Source organism: Podarcis liolepis, assembly GCF_965112155.1.
Source record: "Podarcis liolepis genome assembly, chromosome: 11".
Lineage (NCBI taxonomy): Eukaryota > Metazoa > Chordata > Lepidosauria > Squamata > Lacertidae > Podarcis > Podarcis liolepis.
The window spans coordinates 2,133,124-2,153,843 of record NC_139565.1 but is presented as its reverse complement, the minus strand read 5'-3'; the positions used below and the strand labels follow the sequence as shown (position 1 = coordinate 2,153,843).

General features: G+C 43.5%; 1 protein-coding gene across 2 annotated transcripts in view; it reads right to left on the bottom strand.

Moving 5' to 3' along the window:
- Positions 1 to 20,720, bottom strand: part of TMC1 (transmembrane channel like 1) — an 83,471-nt gene that overhangs the window by 19,453 nt on the left and 43,298 nt on the right. For both annotated transcript variants that reach the window (XM_083464831.1, XM_083464830.1), the window contains 8 exons: positions 20,367 to 20,519; positions 18,373 to 18,501; positions 15,791 to 15,858; positions 13,487 to 13,726; positions 9,253 to 9,378; positions 7,999 to 8,077; positions 7,772 to 7,886; positions 6,531 to 6,696 (listed from right to left, as the gene is read on the bottom strand). In XM_083464831.1, the coding sequence (XP_083320957.1) occupies positions 6,542 to 6,696; positions 7,772 to 7,886; positions 7,999 to 8,077; positions 9,253 to 9,378; positions 13,487 to 13,726; positions 15,791 to 15,858; positions 18,373 to 18,501; positions 20,367 to 20,519 (1,065 nt within the window). In that variant the 3' untranslated portion in view covers positions 6,531 to 6,541. The remainder of the gene's footprint in view (positions 1 to 6,530; positions 6,697 to 7,771; positions 7,887 to 7,998; positions 8,078 to 9,252; positions 9,379 to 13,486; positions 13,727 to 15,790; positions 15,859 to 18,372; positions 18,502 to 20,366; positions 20,520 to 20,720) is intronic.

Genomic DNA, 20,720 nt, shown 5'->3' with positions numbered 1-20,720 from the left:
CACTGACAAATACCCCTTCCTCTTGGTTCATGTGGGAACCAATGACACTGCAAGCAATAGCCTCCAGAAGATCAAAAGAGACTACGAGGCTCTGGGCAGGAAATTGAAGCAATTAAATGCACAAATTGTCATCTCATCTGTCCTCCCAGTTGAACGACGTGGCCCAGGGAGAGAGGGGAAAATAGTGGAAGTGAACAGCTGGCTTCGCAAATGGTGTAAACAGGAACGGTTTGGATTCTTAGATCACGGACTGCAGTTTCTTGAAGATGGACTTCTGGCAAGTGATGGGCTGCACCTCACAACGGTTGGGAGAAATGTTTTTGCCAAAAATCTCAGAAACCTCATCAGGAGGGCTTTAAACTGACTAATGTGGGGGAGGGAGACAGTGCTCCTGAAGGTAGGAGTCTATCAATTGATGAAGATGATCATCCAAATGTCATAGACCAAATGGAGCAAACAGCACGCGGACCTAGTGGTGGGAGGAAAAAATCCTTAAATAAGAGACACGGGGGAATGATTAATGGACTTCAATGTCTGTACACTAATGCGCAAAGCATGGGAAATAAACAAGATGAGCTTGAGCTCTTGGTACAGCAAACTAAATATGACATAATAGGCATCACTGAAACCTGGTGGGATAAGTCCCACGATTGGAATGTAATAATGGGGGGATACAATCTATTTCAGAGAAACAGACCAGACAAGAAAGGAGGAGGAGTGGCGTTATATGTCAGGGATGTGTATACCTGTGAAGAGATCCAAGATTTAGAACCTCAAAGCCAAAGTGAGAGCATTTGGGTCAAAATTAAGGGAGAGAAGAATAACAGAGACCTCATTGTGGGAGTTTACTATAGATCCCCAAGCCAAACGGAGGACATAGATGATGCCTTCCTGGAACAGATGGCCAAGCATGCAAAAGGAAGGGAGATAGTAGTAATGGGGGACTTCAATTACCCGGATATTTGTTGGACGTCAAACTCAGCATAAGGTCAAACAGATTCCTCACTGGCCTTGCAGACAACTTCATTGTCCAGAAAGTGGGAGAAGCAACAAGAGGAACAGCCATTTTAGATCTGGTCCTAACCAATGTTGATGACCTGGTTAGTGGGGTAGATGTGGAAGGATCATTAGGCGCGAGTGATCATGCTCTTCTGAAGTTTACTATACAGCGGAAAGGAGCAGCCAAGCATACTAGGACTCAATTTCTTGACTTTAAGAAAGCCGACTTCATAAAACTTAGGGAAGTGCTGGGCGAGATCCCATGGACAGCAATACTAAAAGGAAAGGGAGTTCATGATGGCTGGGAGTTTGTTAAGAGGGAGATAGTAAAAGCACAACGTCAGGCAATACCAATGAGACGGAAACATGGAAGGTGCCTAAAGAAGCCAGGGTGGCTATCTAAAGAACTTTTAACAGAATTAAGATTAAAAAAGGATGTGTACAAAAAATGGAAAAGGGGGGAAACAACCAAAGAGGAATTCAAACAAATAGCCAGTACGTGTAGACACCAAGTCAGAAAAGCTAAAGCACAGAATGAACTCAGGCTTGCTAGAGAGGTTAAAAGCAACAAAAAAGGCTTTTATGGGTATGTCCGTAGCAAAAGGAAGAACAAAGAAACAGTGGGGTCACTCAGAGGAGAAGATGGTGAAATGCAAACAGGGGACACAGAAAGGGCTGAACTCCTCAATGCCTTCTTTGCCTCAGTCTTCTCCGATAAAGAAAACAATGCCCGACCTGAAGAATTTGGAGCAAATGATTCAGCAAAGGAAACACAGCCCAGAATAACTAAGGAGATAATACAAGAATATTTGGCTAGTTTAGATGTATTCAAGTCTCCAGGGCCAGATGAACTGCATCCAAGAGTATTAAAAGAACTGGCAGATGTGATCTCAGAACCACTGGCAGTCATCTTTGAGAATTCCTGGAGAACAGGCGAAGTCCCAGCAGACTGGAGGAGGGCAAATGTTGTCCCTATTTTCAAAAAGGGGAAAAGAGAGGACCCAAATAATTACCGCCCAGTCAGTCTGACATCAATACCAGGGAAGATTCTGGAGCAGATCATTAAGCAAACAGTCTGTGAGCACCTAGAAAGGAATGCTGTGATCACCAACAGTCAGCATGGATTTCTGAAAAATAAGTCATGTCAGACTAACCTGATCTCGTTTTTTGACAGAATTACAAGCCTGGTAGATGAAGGGAACGCAGTGGATGTAGCCTACCTTGATTTCAGCAAGGCATTTGACAAGGTGCCCCATGATATTCTTGTACAGAAGCTGGTAAAATGCGGTCTTGACTATGCTACCACTCAGTGGATTTGTAACTGGCTGACTGACCGAACCCAAAGGGTGCTCATCAATGGTTCCTCTTCATCCTGGAGAAGAGTGACTAGTGGGGTGCCACAGGGTTCTGTCTTGGGCCCGGTCTTATTCAACATCTTTATCAACGACTTGGATGATGGACTCAAGGGCATCCTGATCAAATTTGCAGATGACACCAAACTGGGAGGGGTGGCTAACACCCCAGAGGACAGGATCACACTTCAAAACGACCTTGACAGATTAGAGAACTGGGCCAAAATAAACAAGATGAATTTTAACAGGGAGAAATGTAAAGTATTGCACTTGGGCAAAAAAAATGAGAGGCACAAATACAAGATGGGTGACACCTGGCTTGAGAGCAGTACATGTGAAAAGGATCTAGGAGTCTTGGTTGACCACAAACTTGACATGAGCCAACAGTGTGACGCGGCAGCTAAAAAAGCCAATGCAATTCTGGGCTGCATCAATAGGAGTATAGCATCTAGATCAAGGGAAGTAATAGTGCCACTGTATTCTGCTCTGGTCAGACCACACCTGGAGTACTGTGTCCAGTTCTGGGCACCACAATTCAAGAAGGACACTGACAAACTGGAACGTGTCCAGAGGAGGGCAACCAAAATGGTCAAAGGCCTGGAAACGATGCCTTATGAGGAACAGCTAAGGGAGCTGGGCATGTTTAGCCTGGAGAGGAGGAGGTTAAGGGGTGATATGATAGCCATGTTCAAATATATAAAAGGATGTCACATAGAGGAGGGAGAAAGGTTGTTTTCTGCTGCTCCAGAGAAGCGGACACGGAGCAATGGAGCCAAACTACAAGAAAGAAGATTCCACCTAAACATTAGGAAGAACTTCCTGACAGTAAGAGCTGTTCGACAGTGGAATTTGCTGCCAAGGAGTGTGGTGGGGTCTCCTTCTTTGGAGGTCTTTAAGCAGAGGCTTGACAACCATATGTCAGGAGTGCTCTGATGGTGTTTCCTGCTTGGCAGGGGGTTGGACTCGATGGCCTTTGGTCTCTTCCAACTCTATGATTCTATGATTCTATGATCTCGTCCTCTGTTGTCCCCTTCTCCTTGTGCCCTCCATCCTTCCCAACATCAGGGTCTTTTCCAGGAAGTCTTCTTTTCTCATGAGGTGGCCAAAGTATTGGAGCCTCAGCTTCACAATCTGTCCCTCCAGTGAAGCACTCAGGGCTGATTTCCTTAAGAATGGAGAGGTTTGATCTTCTTGCAGTCCATGGGACTCTCAAGAGTCTCCTGCAGCACCATAATTCAAAAGCATCAATTCTTCGGCGATCAGCCTTCTTTATGGTCCAGCTCTCACTTCCATACATCACTACTGGGAAAACCATAGCTTTAACTATACAGACCTTTGTTGGCAAAGTGATGTCTCTGCTTTTTAAGATGCTGTCTAGGTTTGTCGTTGCTTTTCTCCCAAGAAGCAGGCGTCTTTTAATTTTGTGGCTGCTGTCACCATCTGCAGTGATCATGGAGCCCAAGAAAGTAAAATGCCTCCATTTCTTCCCCTTCTATTTGCGAGGAGGTGATGGGACCAGTGGCCATGATCTTCGTTTTTTTGATGTTGAGCTTCAGACCATATTTTGCACTCTCCTCTTTCACCCTCATGAAAAAGTTCTTTAATTCCTCCTCACTTTCTGCCATCAAGAATGTGATTTTGGCCATCAAACTCCATGGACAAAGACAACAGGCATATAAAACATAGCAGTATGTCCTTTTAAAATGTGGGGTTCCTTTTTAGGGGGGTTATTGGGTGGTTGTTGTTTTTATTTTGATTATGTATTTTGTGGCTTTATATTTTGATTTTATTCTGTGGACCATCCTGATACCTCTGGGTATATAAATTCAATAAATAAATAAATAATAAAATAAACAGAATGCCTAAGCATAGAAGTTCATAATAGTTGGCATCTGTATTTTGTGCAATCACATTGTTACAAACGATTACTGCCAGACCAACTCCCCGAGGGCTTCTAGCAAGAGGAAACTTGTCATCTCCCTAGAAGGTGGGGCAGAGATCAGGGCAACCTGAAGCCTGTGGATCTTATATCAGCTAGCCTCTGTTGTCTCAGGCAAAGAATAGTTAGTAAACTGCCATCTTGTCTGAAGTATTGTTTCCTGACCTAAATAAATGTTACATATCCTCCAAGAATTTGTCAGGGTGGTGGTGTTTGTTAAGCCATCTAAGCTATGTGCATCTTGGTTCGACTATGTCAACAAGGTATCAACGAATAAAAATGGAGCAGTGAGCTTAGCCAAGCCAAGTTGAGAGCTGCCCTCTGGTGGTTCTGTGGTTTCATTACATACAGAAGTGAAGGCACATAAAAAAAAAAAACAACCAGTGGGCTGTTCATAACAAGTCATTTTTGTATAAAGCAGTGTTTCCTCCAACTGTTTTTGGACTACAACTCCCCTCGTTCCTAGCTAGCAGGACCAGTGATCACACTGGTATCAAGGGAACTTTTTCTACCCACTCCTTTTCATCTCTAAAACTTACGATCTAGATAAGAATTAATAAAATTAAAAACCCTTGAAGTACACACAAAAATATCTTTGTATTTTTTAAAAAGAAAACATACTGCAGTCTTTAATATTTACAGAGAGTACAGTTTGTAATATTCTCCAAATTACATCCCAATTAAGTTAACGAAACTTAGAAACTTAATTCACCAGTATGTCTAAAGTGCTCCAATACCTTCACATGAGCTTGTGCAGGAGAACTTCCCATTGCATTTTAACCAAGGTGTTGGGTAAAATGCATTGCCATCTGCAAGCACTCAAATTAGAAGTCAGCATTCCTTCTCTACAACTCACTTCAAAGCAACATTGGCTTGGATTCTAACAGCTTCCCCCCAAAAGGCTTTTGTGCCTCTCCCTTTCCTTCACTACCCCAACCCATTCCTGAGGAACGGGGAGACTCTCTGGAACAGTAGGAAGAAGTCAACCCCAAATGAGGAGAGCTTTTCACACATGCAACACAACCTTTGAACTCAAGCCATGAGGAAAGGCTTTAATTTTTAAAAAATATATAGAGTTGATTCACAAATATTCACAAAGATTTGAAAGTCACTAAAGTATTCAGGTTTGTTTGTGGTTTTAGACAATGCTAGCTCTTGTACACAAATATTTTCAAAGCAACAGCACACTGACTTCATTTTCTTTACATTCTAATGGCATAAGTTACATAGCCACTTGACTTTCAGACTTCTAGCTCTGTATTAATGTGTATTTGCACCTGGCTTGACCTGCTACTGCCAGCCAGTCAGTGACACTGGCCCCCATTCTCTCCTGGACTTGAATTGTGGCCACCGTGGCTCATGAAGCTAGGTCCCAGCCATATCACCTCTGATATTCCTGCTTGTTCTAACCCCTGCATCTTTCTGTGAGGGTGAAAAATCTTATTGGATACTTCCCTTTACTACAAGTACGTGGAGTCTAATGTTGTTTAATGAGTTGGAACACTTTGCTTATCAGTAATTTGGAGGTGGTCCTCATATGCTCAGAGACTTTGCGCCTGTTCATTGGGGGAGATAGGAAGCCCAGAACACTTGTTCTTTAGATGTCCCTTTTATGAAGAGGCACGTAGTGAGACCATTGATCCTCTACTGGTGAGGCTTGCTGACCTCACAGAAAAGCAAAAATTTGACCTTTTCCTCTTAGGCATAGATCATAAGATGACCCGGACGGTCGCCAGATTCTGCGTACAGATCTGTAGGCGCAGACCATCCCCCGACCCAAACTAGGTCGTTAAGATAATCCCCAAACTTGGTTCCATGGGTGACTCTGGGTCATCTCTCTGTGGTAGCTTATCCTAAAGTTTTAAGTGTCTATACGCTTACTGCATTTATAAATTTTAAATTTATTGGTGTACATTGTTTTAAATGTTTGTTTTCCTTCTGGGATTGTACCTCCAAGTGTGTTTTATAAGCTGGTCTCCGACCGTAATCTGGAGGTGGTCCTGGCATGTTCACTTCGGCTGCACATATACTAAAATTGGAATGATGGAGGTGGCCCTGGCATCCTTGGAGACATGTCTGCAAAGTGTGGGCTTCTGGGAGTGTATCCATTCATGCCACTGACCCTTGGAATAAGGTTACCAGATTTTTTTTCAATGAATCCGGGGACACTTTTCAACTTCAATGGATTTTGTATGGGGACTGAGTTGAAAATCTGGCGACTGTCCCCAGGGAACGGGGACATCTGGTAACCTTACCTTGGAGCCGCTGGCCGGGTCACTGCTATCTGTGGGGGAGGCGCAGGGCCACCTCGTCCTCTGCCACAGGGAGGTTGGCTTCCATTTGCAATACCTGGTTTTCCTTCCTTCTGTTCACCTGGCTTTTTCTTGGTCTCATTTGCTCCTTTATCTGAAAACATTGTTGGGGGAAAAACAGGACTTATTTTTTGAACCCAAAGCCAGAATGCAAATTCTGGACTGAAACATGGCACATGTAAGACATGCTTCTGTGGTTGGTACAACCTAGTGGTCAAAGGTTGGAACTGAGCCTGCTCTAGGCCTGTGGTCTTGGGAGGGGTTCCAATATGGACAGCAGACTAAAAACTGTGTAACAGAAACAAAGAAATGAAACTAGTTATTGTTTCAGCCTACCTACGTTATAGCACCCTTCACAAACATTTGCCAAAAAGGTTAGGCTGCAAAGGAGCGACAAGAGTATCAGTAGTTTCTTATCAGGCCTCTGCTTCAAGCAAAACAATCTTTAATGTTCTGACTAAGCTGAGAGAAGGCAATTGCAAAACTAGTTTGAAACCAGCTAGGAGGTCTTGGTACAGTATTAAGTTAGTTCTTGGTATGAGCTTTCGTGTGCATGCACACTTCTTCAGATACACTGAGTGTATCTGTCAGTGTATCTGAAGAAGTGTGCATGCACACGAAAGCTCATACCAAGAACTAACTTAGTTGGTCTTTAAGGTGCTACTGGAAGGAATTTTTTTATTTTGACTATGGCAGACCAACACGGCTACCTATCTACTATTGGTACAGTATGTAAGGCATAAGACATTGGACTTCGTGCAGTTCTCCTCATCCTGATAGGGAACTGCAACTTTTTGCTTCGAAATGTTAGAGGGTATGTGAACAATGGGACAAAGCTCAGTTTCTGGAGGGTTCTCCTAAACTAAGGTGATCTTCACCTGGTTTTCAACAATCCTCCTACCCACCCCACATCCTACAGAACAGCCATCTGCAAAGGCTTTTCAAGGGGCACAGATGGCTGCAGTGCAGAGAAGGAAAAAAGAAAGTTTTCTTTTGTGAATTCCCTTCCATTCACTTCTCTTAATACCGAAGTCAATATCATTTTCTCTGCAAATCTCCTGCAGTTTGTAAACTACAAGTCCCAGAATCCCTGGCAGGAAATGATGCTCTGTGCATCACTGACAGCTGAGGAGGCACCTTCCTGTAATGGCTTTCAAAGTGTTCCTCACCTTGACCCTCTTTTGGATTGCTGGGTTTGGGCGCTGTCTCAAAGGGGTTTTCTTCAACTTCCCCCCGCGCTTGCTGTGCCTTCAGTTTGTTCCTCCTTTTGTTTTCCTCAGCTTGCTAATGTGAAGAACAAAAGTGAACATCCCAGAATCAGTCTCACGAATAATCACCATCTAATGAGAAGCAAACAAACTAAAAACCCTATAACAATCTTTTGCAGCATCCTTACATTTTGCAATTTCTTCTTGAGCTCGAGATTCATATCTTGGTACCCTTTTGATATAGCGTTGAGGTAGTAGATACTCAGGCTAAATGGGGGGAAACCACATATGCTATGTCACATAATTATTACAACCATTAAAAACCACTTTTAAAGTAGAAATAGGGAGAAATTTCATTCAGTTCGCATTTTGAACCAAAACAGTTATTTTTCTGTTATTTATTTTATTTCTTATCTGCACTTCACCATAAGGCCCCAGGGTGGTTTACAACAAATTTAATATTAAAATCAGCTAAAACTAATTACTGTCAAGGGAACAGGGTGGATCTTAAAATAAATATTTCATGTGCCAAAGTCCAGGGTAAAGAGGCTAGCTTTTGAAATTCACACTTCTCTGAATATTTTGATATAGTTCTCTAATGACAATATGGATATTAGAGGAAAGTGTTAATAAAACTGCATATATTAATGAAAATAATGTACAAAATGCAATATATAAGAATAAATTTCTTTCACTTGAGAGAATCCAAAATTGACAGATTCATGCATCTCTATTTTAAGCAGAGTGATATAACAACCATCTTCCCTACGAGAAGCAGATGCAAGTGAATTGCACCCTAGACAAAAACTATGGTTTGATGTTTCTGGAGTCCTTGCAACGCTGTGTCAAGTACTACTTTTACACAACCACATCCTTTAGTTGCTATTTCATCCTTGAGGCATCTCCCTTGCCCCCCCACCCCCGTTTAGCTGCTTTAAAGGAACTCTGAGGTGAATAATCTCAGAATTCTGGCAGGGATGGCCTAAGAGATGGTCTTGCCTGAGGCCAAAGACAATATGGCATCCCCTCACCCGCTCCTTCCATTGGCAGGAGCCAAGTGGCCTGAAAGATGAATTGTACTTCTAACACTAACAGTGGAATAGCATCTTCCCCCACACCTGAGCGTAACAAGCAAGTTTAGGGAGCGTATGACAGGCCTGAGGCACACAAAACTGAGGAAGGGAACAGCTGGTGGGATCAGGAAGAAAGGAGGGATGTTGCTGTGCCCCCTGCCAGCTTCTGCTCCTCAAGGCAATTATCTCAATCTGCCTAACAACAGAGCCAGCTTTGAATTCAGGGGCCATTAAAAGAGAAGTCCACCTTCCCCGCCCTCCATCCCTTTAGCCCTCCTGCCTCCACTGGGTAGTGAATGCATTCTACGTATGTCTAAAAAAAAGGGGGATGTATTTATTTTTAAGCATATAAATGTGTACTGTACATACACCATCAGCAGTATGAAGGGCAGGATCACACCAGGGTTTGAGAGAAGTCTGAAAACTTTCCGAAACCAGGAAGGGAAATCATGTTCCAGAGTTTCTCCAATGACCTCAAACATTCTGGTTTTCCCGCTATTAGTGCAAAGACACACAGAGATAAAGAGTGGGAATGTAAATAGTGTTTTTGTTAAAGTAATACTAATAACAAATACAAATATTATTTATTTGTGTAGCTGAAGCAATTACAAAAAACCACGAATAATTCACAACCATAGTAATGCCAGAATATAACCCAATCAGTCTTTATTGCTACCAGATATATTAAACCACTCAAGGAACTTTAGCTTTTGCAGGGGTCTCCTAACAACTCTCAGCACCCTTAACAAATTGCATTTCCTAGGATTGTTTTTTTTTGGGGGGGGAGCAATGACTATAAAAATGGTATAACAGTGCTTTAAATGTATACATAGTGCAAATGTGGCAGTTCACACGACTGAATGCCTATTTGTCTTTTCAGAAAGGGTGGGGGGCTCCTCTATCCCCAAATACCCCTGTTATGTACTAAGCTTGGATCCTAGAACAATAGGCAAGTAGGATCCTAGAATGCAACAACTGATTGGGTGGCAGGAAAAGACCAATCAGGCTCCAGGAGGGAAGCAGAATCAGCCAATCAGACGGGACTCATTGTGTAAATAATGTATATAAAAGCCTGAGGTTTGGGGGCGCAATTCAATCACTGTTTTACAAGCGGCAATAAAGAGCATGAAATCACTACAGGACTCCAAGTATATTTCAACCCCCCACGAGGAAAATTAGATTTCACAGAGGAAGATTGTAGCCTAGCCTTTTCACTGATACGTTAATTTTCTGTATGTTGGAATTAGGCGTGCATGAGCTTACACCAAAAGTCAAGGCATTCTCTCTAATCAAGTGGGACACATAGCAGTGGTTTCTCCACAGGGCTGAGGGAGCAGCAGGCGCATCTTCCTTCCTACAGCCCAGGGCAAGTGGCTAGGCAGCAGCTCACAGGAGGGAGAAGAGCAGGGCCTTGTTCACTTCCCTCCTGCTCATTGACATTCAAGCAGGGGCACCCACATTGGCAAGCAACTCAGGTGAATCCTGAGAACATCTGGAGAAGAATTTCATACTGCTGACCCTCCTGCATGAAAAGAGCCCTGGAGGGTATTACACATTCATTTGTTATGGGGCTGTCCATGAAAGTGCCATGTGTTGTTTCATGTGCGCATTTTACAAAATAGTGCAAGAGTGGAAGCAGTTAATGAGACAGGAGGGTCGTTATATCCTTGCACAAGTTCTGGGGCTGCACAGATACAGATCCACCTCTAGATGTCACACGTGGCTTTCCATAATTACAAATGAAAACTAGCAATCCTCAGCACCCCCTGTTTTCTAGCTATTGACTTTCTTGAGATCTTTTCCAGATTTTGAAGCAAAAGGGCATGTTAATGAATCTGGGCCTTATCTTGAGTCTCCACACAGCTCAGTAATAATTACCGGTATTGTTGTTTACATCAGTGGCCCTTTGCTGAGTAAGAAAAGCACGAACTTGTGAGATATTGCCAAGACCCACAGCCACATGGCACTGCTGTGCAACCCAGGTGAGGGGTGTTTTGGTGGGATGGCGGTGCCAGGGCAGTTCCTGTTTCACCTCAGGCGGCAAAGAGGGAAGCCCTGCCTCTAACTGGAAGGGAAAGAGATAGGGAGGTAGCATTCTAAGTATTTGGGGAAGCAGTCTAGGCCAGCACTGGGATACTAGATCTAGCCAGCAGGCCAGGACCTGAAGGTTGTGGACACGCTCCAGTTTACTCTGCATCCAGTGAACTCCCACTGCTGGTTTGAGAAGCAGTGCGCACACAATGTTTGCCACAATCCATATTTGTCCCTACTCTATCCTTATCTTTCCAACATAAATATCCCTCATCTAGCCAAACCCAGTAGAGCTTGCTATCTGCCAGCCCAGCTTCCAAAGAAACAATCAGGAACTCACTTGAAGTTGTCAATAGTTTCTTTGTAGCCATGTCCTTAATGTCTGCCCCAAACTTGATGTCACATATCACATCAGATGTGGGGCAGGTGGGTATGATCTGAGAAAAACAGTCTCTCGGGCCAAACAGGCCTGTGCCAGGCAGTGCAGGAGAATATGCACAGTTGTGGAAGGAAGCAGAAAGACACAGAGAGTAGCAGAGAAGTGGCATATCCTGCACTGCAACATTTCTCCAATGAAAGTAGGGACATCCTATTCCACCACTACCATCATTTTACTATTTGTAGCCCACCCAGCTGACTGGGTTGCCCCAGCCACACTGGGCATAAACTTTCCTACACAGAACTTCCTTCAGATGACTCAGGGGTCACATAACTCCATAACCTCCAATATTTCTCTTACGAAAATAGGGACATCCTAAGGGGAAACGGGACAGTCCCGGATCAAATCAGAAACCAGGACAGCTTCTGTAAATCCAGAACTGTCCCTGGAAATAGGGACACTTGGAGGATCTGGGCAAATAATAACAAAACTCCAAAGAGGTTTAAAAGGTAAAGACAAATAGCTTGTTCTGGAAATGCAAAGGGGATGGGAAGTCAGTGTAGAGAGTTGAGGACAATGTGACCCAGCTAAATTCACAAACACTGTTCATTCAAATAAAGCAACAGGCCATATTCTCTTTTTTAAAATGCCATAGATCTATGGGGATATGATTTGTCTTGGCAAGCAAAATATTTTGTATGACTTCTGGAAATTGAAACAAGGCATGAGTAATAGTCCCTTCAGAGACGTAGAAATTTAAAAATCAGGAACAATCCCACATTAACATCTAGTTCAATTTGACCTGTACTTTCCCCTCCTACATTATTTTCCCCCACAGTTATTGTATCCCACTTACCATATTTTTCGCCCTATAGGACGCACCGGCCCATAGGACGCACCTAGATTGGGGGGGGGGATAAAGGGAAAAAAATTATTCCCCCCCCAGGCGCGGGGCTGGGGCGGGGGAAGCCCGAGCTTCCCCCGACTCCAGCCCCCAGAACGCGACCCAGAACAATGCCAAAGCTGCGTGCAGCTTTGGCATCGCTCTGGGAGCTTGCGGGGCTGGGAGAGGGGGAAGCCCTCCGCCAGCCTCCAAACCAGCCGGGAGACAGCGGGATGGCGCGCTGCGCCTCTCCCGCTGTCCCCTGAGTTTGCGGGGCTGGCGACGGGGAGGAGCAGGCTTCTTCCCCCCCCCCCCCCGCCAGCCTTCTAACCAAGTCGGGGGACAGCGGGAAAGGCGTGCTGTGCCTCCCCGGTGTCCCCCGAGTTTGCGTGGCTGGTGACGGGGAGCAGCAGGCTTCTCCCCCCCCCCGCCGCCAGCCTTCTAACAAAGTCGGGGGACAGCGGGATGGCGGCGTTCCGCCTCCCCGTTGTCCCCCAAGCTTGTGGGGCTGGCGGTGGGGCTCTCCTGAAGCCTAGAGAGAGAGGGGGGTTGGTGCGCACCGGCCCCTCTCACTCTCCAGGCTTCAGTGAAAGCCTGCATTCGCCCCATAGGACGCACACACATTTCCCCTTCACTTTTGGAGGGGAAAAAGTGCGTCCTATAGGGCAAAAAATACGGTATATATATTTGTTCCTGACTTTTTTTCCCATTCAACATAATAAATGCTACATGCAGAATGCAAATCTGAAGCGCAACTGAGACCCTGCCTTGTCCTGGTCCCCTGTGCGGCAGCATCTTTTACATAGTTACTCAGAAGTATATCTTATTAAGTTCATAGTAGAAAAGAATATGTTCTGCAGAGTCTGGCACATTCAAAGAACATCTGCAATGTTTCTGGGGATGTTTAAATATCTGTCCTTGACAAAAGCTGAGGGGAAAATGTTTACTCATGCTAACATAAAGGCCCTGCATTGGACTGGAACTATTAATTTTTAAATATAAGTGACCCTGTTATCTGTTGGCATACACAATATACCTTTAGAGCACATTTGAAGCCCATTTCCCCCCTCTAAGAATTCTGGGCACTGTAGTATACTTGTCGTAGAGTTCAAATTTCCAGCAATAATGAATAAACTACAGTGCCCAGAATTCTTTGAAGGGGAAAATGGGCTTCAAATGGGCTTTAAATGCATAGTATGTATACTGTCTTTGTCACACCTATCTTTCACGAAAGTGCATCCAATGTTATAGTTATTTGTTCAGTAATCCTACATCTGACTTTGAAGAAATGGATATAAAATGCAGTAAACCTGAATGGACCACAGTCAAAGGATGGAGGAACGGAAACAACTGTGTAGACAACTGGCAGCGTGGAGAGGAAGAGAATAAACAGCAGCATGGCCATGTAGAAGTTGTTTGATCGTGAGGCTTTGAAGACTCTCTCATGGGGAACATTGCAGCACATCACAGCCCAGCACTGCAGGTACATGGATGTATGGAGACGGATGACGTTGATCGCCGGCAGACATGGTGCATAAAAAGAGCCCATCCTATGAACATTCAATAAGCCATTTTCTCATAAAAATCTACAAAGGGGGTTCTAAGGCAGTAACTCTTTAGCTTTTATATCCCTTTGCTTTCCCAGCCACAAACCCTTGGATCTTCTAAGATTTTGCCCCTCCCAACACTCTGCTAGTCCATATTGGTTCGTATTTGGAGATAGGTGCTTTCAAAACAGCCATGTTTATAAAGATTAAGTTAATATGGTTCTTATCTTATCACAGGTGCACAATAATAAACATGATAAGCCCCCCTGAGAAAATGCATGCATGCACACACACACACACACCACCTTCCACACAGTTCATCCTCCTCTGCTACTCTATTCCCCCAACCTGGTTGGACTGATCTATTATTATCAATTATTACAGTTGCCAGATTGTTCGCATTGTTTCCTGAATCAAAGCGTATTTCATTTTGTCATATTGTGATTGTTTAGCGATCCCTACAGGTAGTCAAAGCGTATTTCATTTTGTCATAGTGTGATTGTTTAGCGATCCCTACAGGTAGTGCTTACTGGTATTTGCAAAAGCGTGAGATTAAACTATAGGGAGCTCATGTAGTTTTCCTCTGCTCTTGTTTTCTCTTCTGCCTGGTATAGAATGGATTAAACTGAATTGGGATCTATCAAAGCTAAAATGGAATTATACCAAACAAAAGAGAAGAAACATTATGACAACGTATGACCTTAATTTTGAGGTAACTATCAGATTTTTTCCTAACATTTTATGCAAATTTCAGTTTGCTTTGAAAGTTGATGTCATCTGTTTCTGGGAATGCATATGAAATCTGATGTTAGAGCACGCCCCCCCCCCACCTGTCCCCAAATTAATATTTGAATGAAATGGGGTGAGTTATATTTGAAAAAATAATTTCTGGTATTTCACTATTCTCCACCTTAATGTAATATCTCAATATCATAGCTGGAAGGTCAAAACTACCACTTGTGTAATGTGCTGATGTGGAGCTATTCTGGGCAAACGTTGGGGCACAGAATTCTGCATTAGCTGCAATTTCAAAATCAACCTTAAGGGCAGCACACACAGAGCACACTGCAGTAGTCCAGTCTAGAGGCTGCCAAGGCCTGCACTATCACGTCCTTTCCAGGATTGGCTGTAGGTGGTGTACCAGTGGGAACTGGAAGAGTGCACTCCTGGCCACTACAAACTTCTACACCTCTAGTAACATGGATGGATCTAGGAGGAACTCTCTCAAGCATGTCTCTCCCATGTATCAGTCTCTACAGCCACAACAGGTGCTGTAACCTTCCAATAGTTTGACTTTACCTCCAAAGGCACATTCTTCCATTGTGTCCCAAGACAGGGATGCCAACCAACCACTCTGAAGCTATGTTCCTGCTTCTTTATAATTGTTTATTTTATTCATAATTGAATAGTTTATTCCTAAATTAATAACTGACTGCTGTAGCTGAAGGGTCAAACTGAATTTATTACAGCATAAACGCAGAAACATGTCTATCGTGTAGCACTGAGCTCAGGGGGATTCACATCAGTGCTTGCCAATGGTGGAGTGTGAAGGCATGGATCTTTCTTGAAAGGTAAACACCAACTCCCACATTCATGATTTGCCACGATATTTATAGCCTCCTGTGTTTTTGTCACATTGGAGGAGCCAAATGTAGGAGCAAGGAAGCAACACCAAATAAGAAACTAATAATGATTGCCCTGTATATGCCCTGTATATTCCAAAAGTCTGACAACAACAATAGCTGAATTAGTCACACCTGAAAGGTGGCATCCGACATGACTATGTCTTCAGAGAAGGACTCATGATTGAGTCACCATTTGTTACTCTCAATTTATAACAGCTTATTTCACAGCGTCCAGGCATGATTTCAGTGAAGTCACACCACAGTAAAGCTGGTACAATGAAGTGGAGAATCAAGACCAGAGGTGACAAGTGTGATTTCCCACATCTATATCAGAGATTTGACAAGCAAAGCAGAAGAATTCAGTCACATTGGAAAACCTTAACCTTAAGTAAAGCCACTTCTACAAGATCTCTCGTGCAGTATTCCACCAAGACACCCTTACCAGATCATGCCTTGATTGAAGATCAGGCCCAACACATTTCCACTAATATCAAATTCTGAATATGAAGGCTGAAGGGAAAGCATAATGAATTCTCTTAGAGTTGCAACAAAGCTTTAAAACAATGTGCAAAGATTGCATATTGATCATTTTGCATTAGGAACAGTTTTTCCTCAAGCAAATGAACAAATCTCCAGAACCGGGGCAATAATATAATCTGAAACACATATGCAAAATAATATTTAAATGACACCTGACTGTAGAGTTTTTAATATAGAGTTCTAGGCCTGCATGGCACTATAATAGATGTAATAGAATCTAACATGTTGATTTTTAAATAATAAAATGAGATTTAGTGTTTTTTTAAGTACAAAACAAGTAATAACCAGTGTTTCTTTCTGTTTCAGGTCATAGATGTTGTCAGAAAGTTCAAGATCAGACACAGAACTTTTCTCCCCCTTCTGCCTCTGAACCCCACACTAAACTGTACAAAAATAAAAACTGAACTTTGTTATGTATGCTTTGTTTCACTGAACCAAAATATGTAGCATATGGAAACAGTTTCTCTAGCCTTCTGTTTTGTTGGCACAGCCTTCTGTCACTCAGCCTCCCTACCCAGCTGAGGGATCCCCGTGCCCTCCTGCTTGCACGCAAGTAGGAGTGGGCTGGGGCTGCTCCAATGGGAAGGGAGGCTTCGTGCTGCCTGAGAAATTCCTGCCCCCTCCTGCTTGCACGCAAGTAGGAGTTGGGATTGGGGCTGCTCCGATAGGCAGCGTGGAGCCTCCCTTCACAGCTGAGATATCCCCGGCCCGCCCCTGCTTGCACGCAGCCAGGCTGCATAGTTGCTGGGGTCAGGGAGGGTGGAGGCAGCCCGGAAGCTGCATCTGAGAGCCCCTGCCAGGCGCTCCCCAGCAAGCCAACGGGAAATGAATCAAAATCACAAGAAAACATAAAACAACACTGACCCTGAACTAAACCTAATTCTAATCCTTACCCTAACCCTAACCCAGTCCTAAAATTAACCCTAACCCAGAAATGGTCTTGTTAGATAGTAAAATTCATGTGAAATTGCTGTTTTAGGGGTTGCTTTTCACCGTCTGGAATGGATTAATCTGTGGGAAAGCACGCCTTGGTTTAAGTACGCTTTTGTTTAAGAACAGACTTCTGGAACAGATTAAGTTCGTAAACCAAGGTACCACTGTAGTCCTGCCAGCAGAAAACTTCCCCTAGCGCTATGGGGCTTTCTCCCCTCCCTCCTTCCCCTAATGCACCCCCAGTTGGTTTGGGGGGTGTCAGAAGAGCCCCTGGAAGCGCCCCAGGGAGAGGAGAGGGCAGATCGTTCTCCCAGGAAAGCAGAAATGCTGGCTCTGATGGAGTGAGCTGCTCAGCACTACACTGAACTCCTCCCTTTAAAAAATTAAAGTTAAAATTAAAGAAGCGTGAGCACTCATTAATATAGTTATAAACTTTTTGCTGGCAGTGACTTCTATGTCTTTAACAGCTGCACTTTAAGCAGAATATATATATATATATTTAAATTAACCAATAGACATTTTCCTGACTGATGAGGTGCTGGGGGGAAACTCCATATGCTGAATCCCTGCTTGCCACACAGCTGTTGAAAACACAAGAGCCCAGCCAAAAAAGTGATTGTCTACATTACAAACCTAAAACGTCTGGCTGGCCTCAGATGCTCTGTGTTGGCAAACCAGCGCAAAGCCCATCAGAATCCCCTGATACAAAGTGCTCCCTTAATGGCGAGGTTAGAAAATTGGACAAGTCACAGTCATTAAATCTCAAATAAGACATCAATCAATCATACTTGGCTCACTTGGCACCATTAAAGAACAAATGCCTTGCTGCTAGCCCAGTACAAATTGCAGGCAATACACACATGATATACAAAGAAAGTGCTGCCTTCTTTCTTATGAAATATTATCAGCGAGATCTGAAGTGGAGCCTGCGCACATGATGTTAAGGGGGACCGGCTTGTGTGCCTCTGCCCCATCCTCACTTTGGGCCATTTTCTGCTGAGACTGGATGCCTAAAGAGAACTAGGTGGATACTTGCATTTTGAAGACCTGGCCGTAGCTTGTTCCCTATCTTGTGACATTTTGGTTGGACTAAAGAGGTACTGCCCTACTATGGAATGTTTTGTCTGTGTCGTTCTTTTTAGATTTCAGACATATCCAAGATGTTTGCTGTTGCCACCACAGAATCCTGGACTTGGTGAAGCTCAGTCTCATTCAGCATGGCATCCCCTGAGTTCCTTTTCCTTATGAAAAATAAATCAAATGCAAAATCTTTCTTGGGAGTGGACTCTGTAGATGGAGCTCTTCAGACAAAGATAAGATTGACAAGGCATTATCAGCATTATGTTTCTAAAGATAGTTTATAGTAGTTTGTTCAACCAGGCATTTCCCATATATTCTCCATAAATCCAACAGTATCGTGTAGGACTGCTAGTATAGTATAATACAGCATAGTACAGTGTCAAGTACTGGAACATTTACATTATATTATTGTTATTATTTCAGAAAGAATTCATTTTTTAAAGAAGGAGGAGCAAGAAGTCAAATACTTACAAAGCCATATTCCAAGTCCCAGCACCAGCAGTAATTGAAAAACCTGACAAAGACAGCTTTTAGGAAATCACCAATTAAAATTGTGATGTAGGTCGTCACAGTGTCAGAGACCGTCAGCCGCACAAATTCCTGCAGAAACAAGGTTTTCTTTTTTAGAAGCAAAAGTTGGGTTGTTTCTTTATTGAGAGCGTTGGCAAACGCCAAGGAAGCGACGCTGCTTATCCTCCTGCCATTCACTCCTGTTGTTTGAAATGGGCCATTGGAACACTTAGAAGACACTTAGAGGACTCTTACATTGTGCACGCATGCTAAATGGGGAGCAGGATCCTGTCCTGAAGTGTTTTGTCAGCAGAATCATCTTGAATCACCTTGCCCATTGCCTCCCAGACACCTTTTGCCCCTCTGTAAAATTTCAGAAATACAGTGTTCAGAGCATTCCCCGGGTCCTTTGCCCACTTTTTCCAGAGGGAAAGGATTTATTAAAGGAATAGTCATGTGCAGGAAAAGAATTTCCAGGGGGCAAGCTGTGTTAGTCTGTTGCAGCAAAAACAACAGGCTTGTGCTCTTGGTTGCTTAGGGAGGAAAGTGCAATCCATATGTAGATAGAGACTTATTACACACCATACATTTTAATGCACATTTACATAATATTTCTCCCCCCCATTGAATCCTGGGAACTGTAGCTTACACTCTCACAGAGCTACAATTCCCAGCATCTTTGACCAACGACAGTTCCCAGTATTCATTGGAACATGCTTTAAATGTATGATGCATACACAGTATGGGAATATCACCTGTTTGCTTGTGATTGTTTATTTTTTTAAAAATTACTACCCACACTTTGCAAAAAAATAATCCCAGGGTGGGGTACAGTAAGAATAACAATACAGTGGTACCTCAGGTTACATATGCTTCAGGTTACATACGCTTCAGGTTACAGACTCCGCTAACCCAGAAATAGTACTTCGGGTTAAGAACTTTGCTTCAGGATGAGAACAGAAATCGGGCTCCGGCGGCGCGGCGGCAGCAGGAGGCCCCGTTAGCTAAAGTGGTGCTTCAGGTTAAGAACAGTTTCAGTTTAAGAACGGACCTCTGGAACGAATTAAGTACTTAACCTGAGGCACCACAGTACAATAATAATTTTAAAAATTGAAAAATATAAAATACCAAATTCTGATACAGAAGGAAAAATGCACATCCTTGGCTAATTTTACTGTGTGAATATATCCAAATATGCTACCTAGCTCAGGCACACTATTAAATGGAATCCCTTTCATCATTGTGAAGACTTAAGTGGATGTTCCCAGTCATTCATTCTCAGTCTGCTCTAAACAACTAGGAAAGAGGCCAGGGTTTTGTTTCTCATATTTCATGGTAAAAAGAGCTTGATGCATCCTGGGAGACAGTCCAGCTGTGATATCATGACTTGCTTAAGATCATGCAGTAAAGGTTGAGACGGAATTATAGACTAGGCCTCCTCTGGCCAAACCAAATAATCCATCCACAGGAGGGCATGTCTCCATCTACTGGGTTTCCCTTAAGTTTGTGGTTTGTGTTGCTGCCCCCTGACATTACTTCAATCACAGCTAAGGTAGAGATCAGGGATTTGGCTGGAGGAGGAGGATTGTAATTCAAGTCAGGAAGACTTTCATGACTCAGTGATTTAGTAACGCTGCCAAAACACAGAGCAGTCTCGTTGCAGACCCCAAATTTCGAACCACAGATCTCCTCTATTAGAGTGAGCTGCGATTTCCACCCCACTCCAGACTAGGAGGAGGCTGATGCTCCCAGAAATATGGGTTCATCCACGTCTATTTCTTGGGGCCAGGACTTGGAATCAAAGCAACAAAATATCCTTCCTCCTTCAGATTCCGGGCTGAAAGTTAAGACTGTGAGGTCAGAATGCATTAAGAATGAATACTCTTGTGAGAATCAGCAAGCAAGCATCGTTCCAGAAGCTTTGGGTGTTGTTGTTTTTCCCAAAATGGCTTTACCTGACCAACCATTGTTTCCCAGCAGGGGCCTCTTGGGACATCCGCAAGGCTCACGTGGGGGGGAGGGCCAGTGACGTTTTCAGGGAGGGTCCCGTTGTACAAGTTGGTTAGCCAAATTGTCATGTTCTGCCTCACAATCTTCTCTTCTTCCAGCTGGGAAAAAGGAGATGTTTTTCAACAGCACAAATCAAATTACACAGAGGCTGCAGCGAGGGGTAGGGGGGAATGCGGTAGCTACAGACCTGGCTAGAAACCAAAGTCCAATGTTTAGATCATTATTTATTAAAAATTTATGCCACTTAATATAATAAAAATCTCTATGTGGTTTACATAAAGACAATAAAAATATAACAA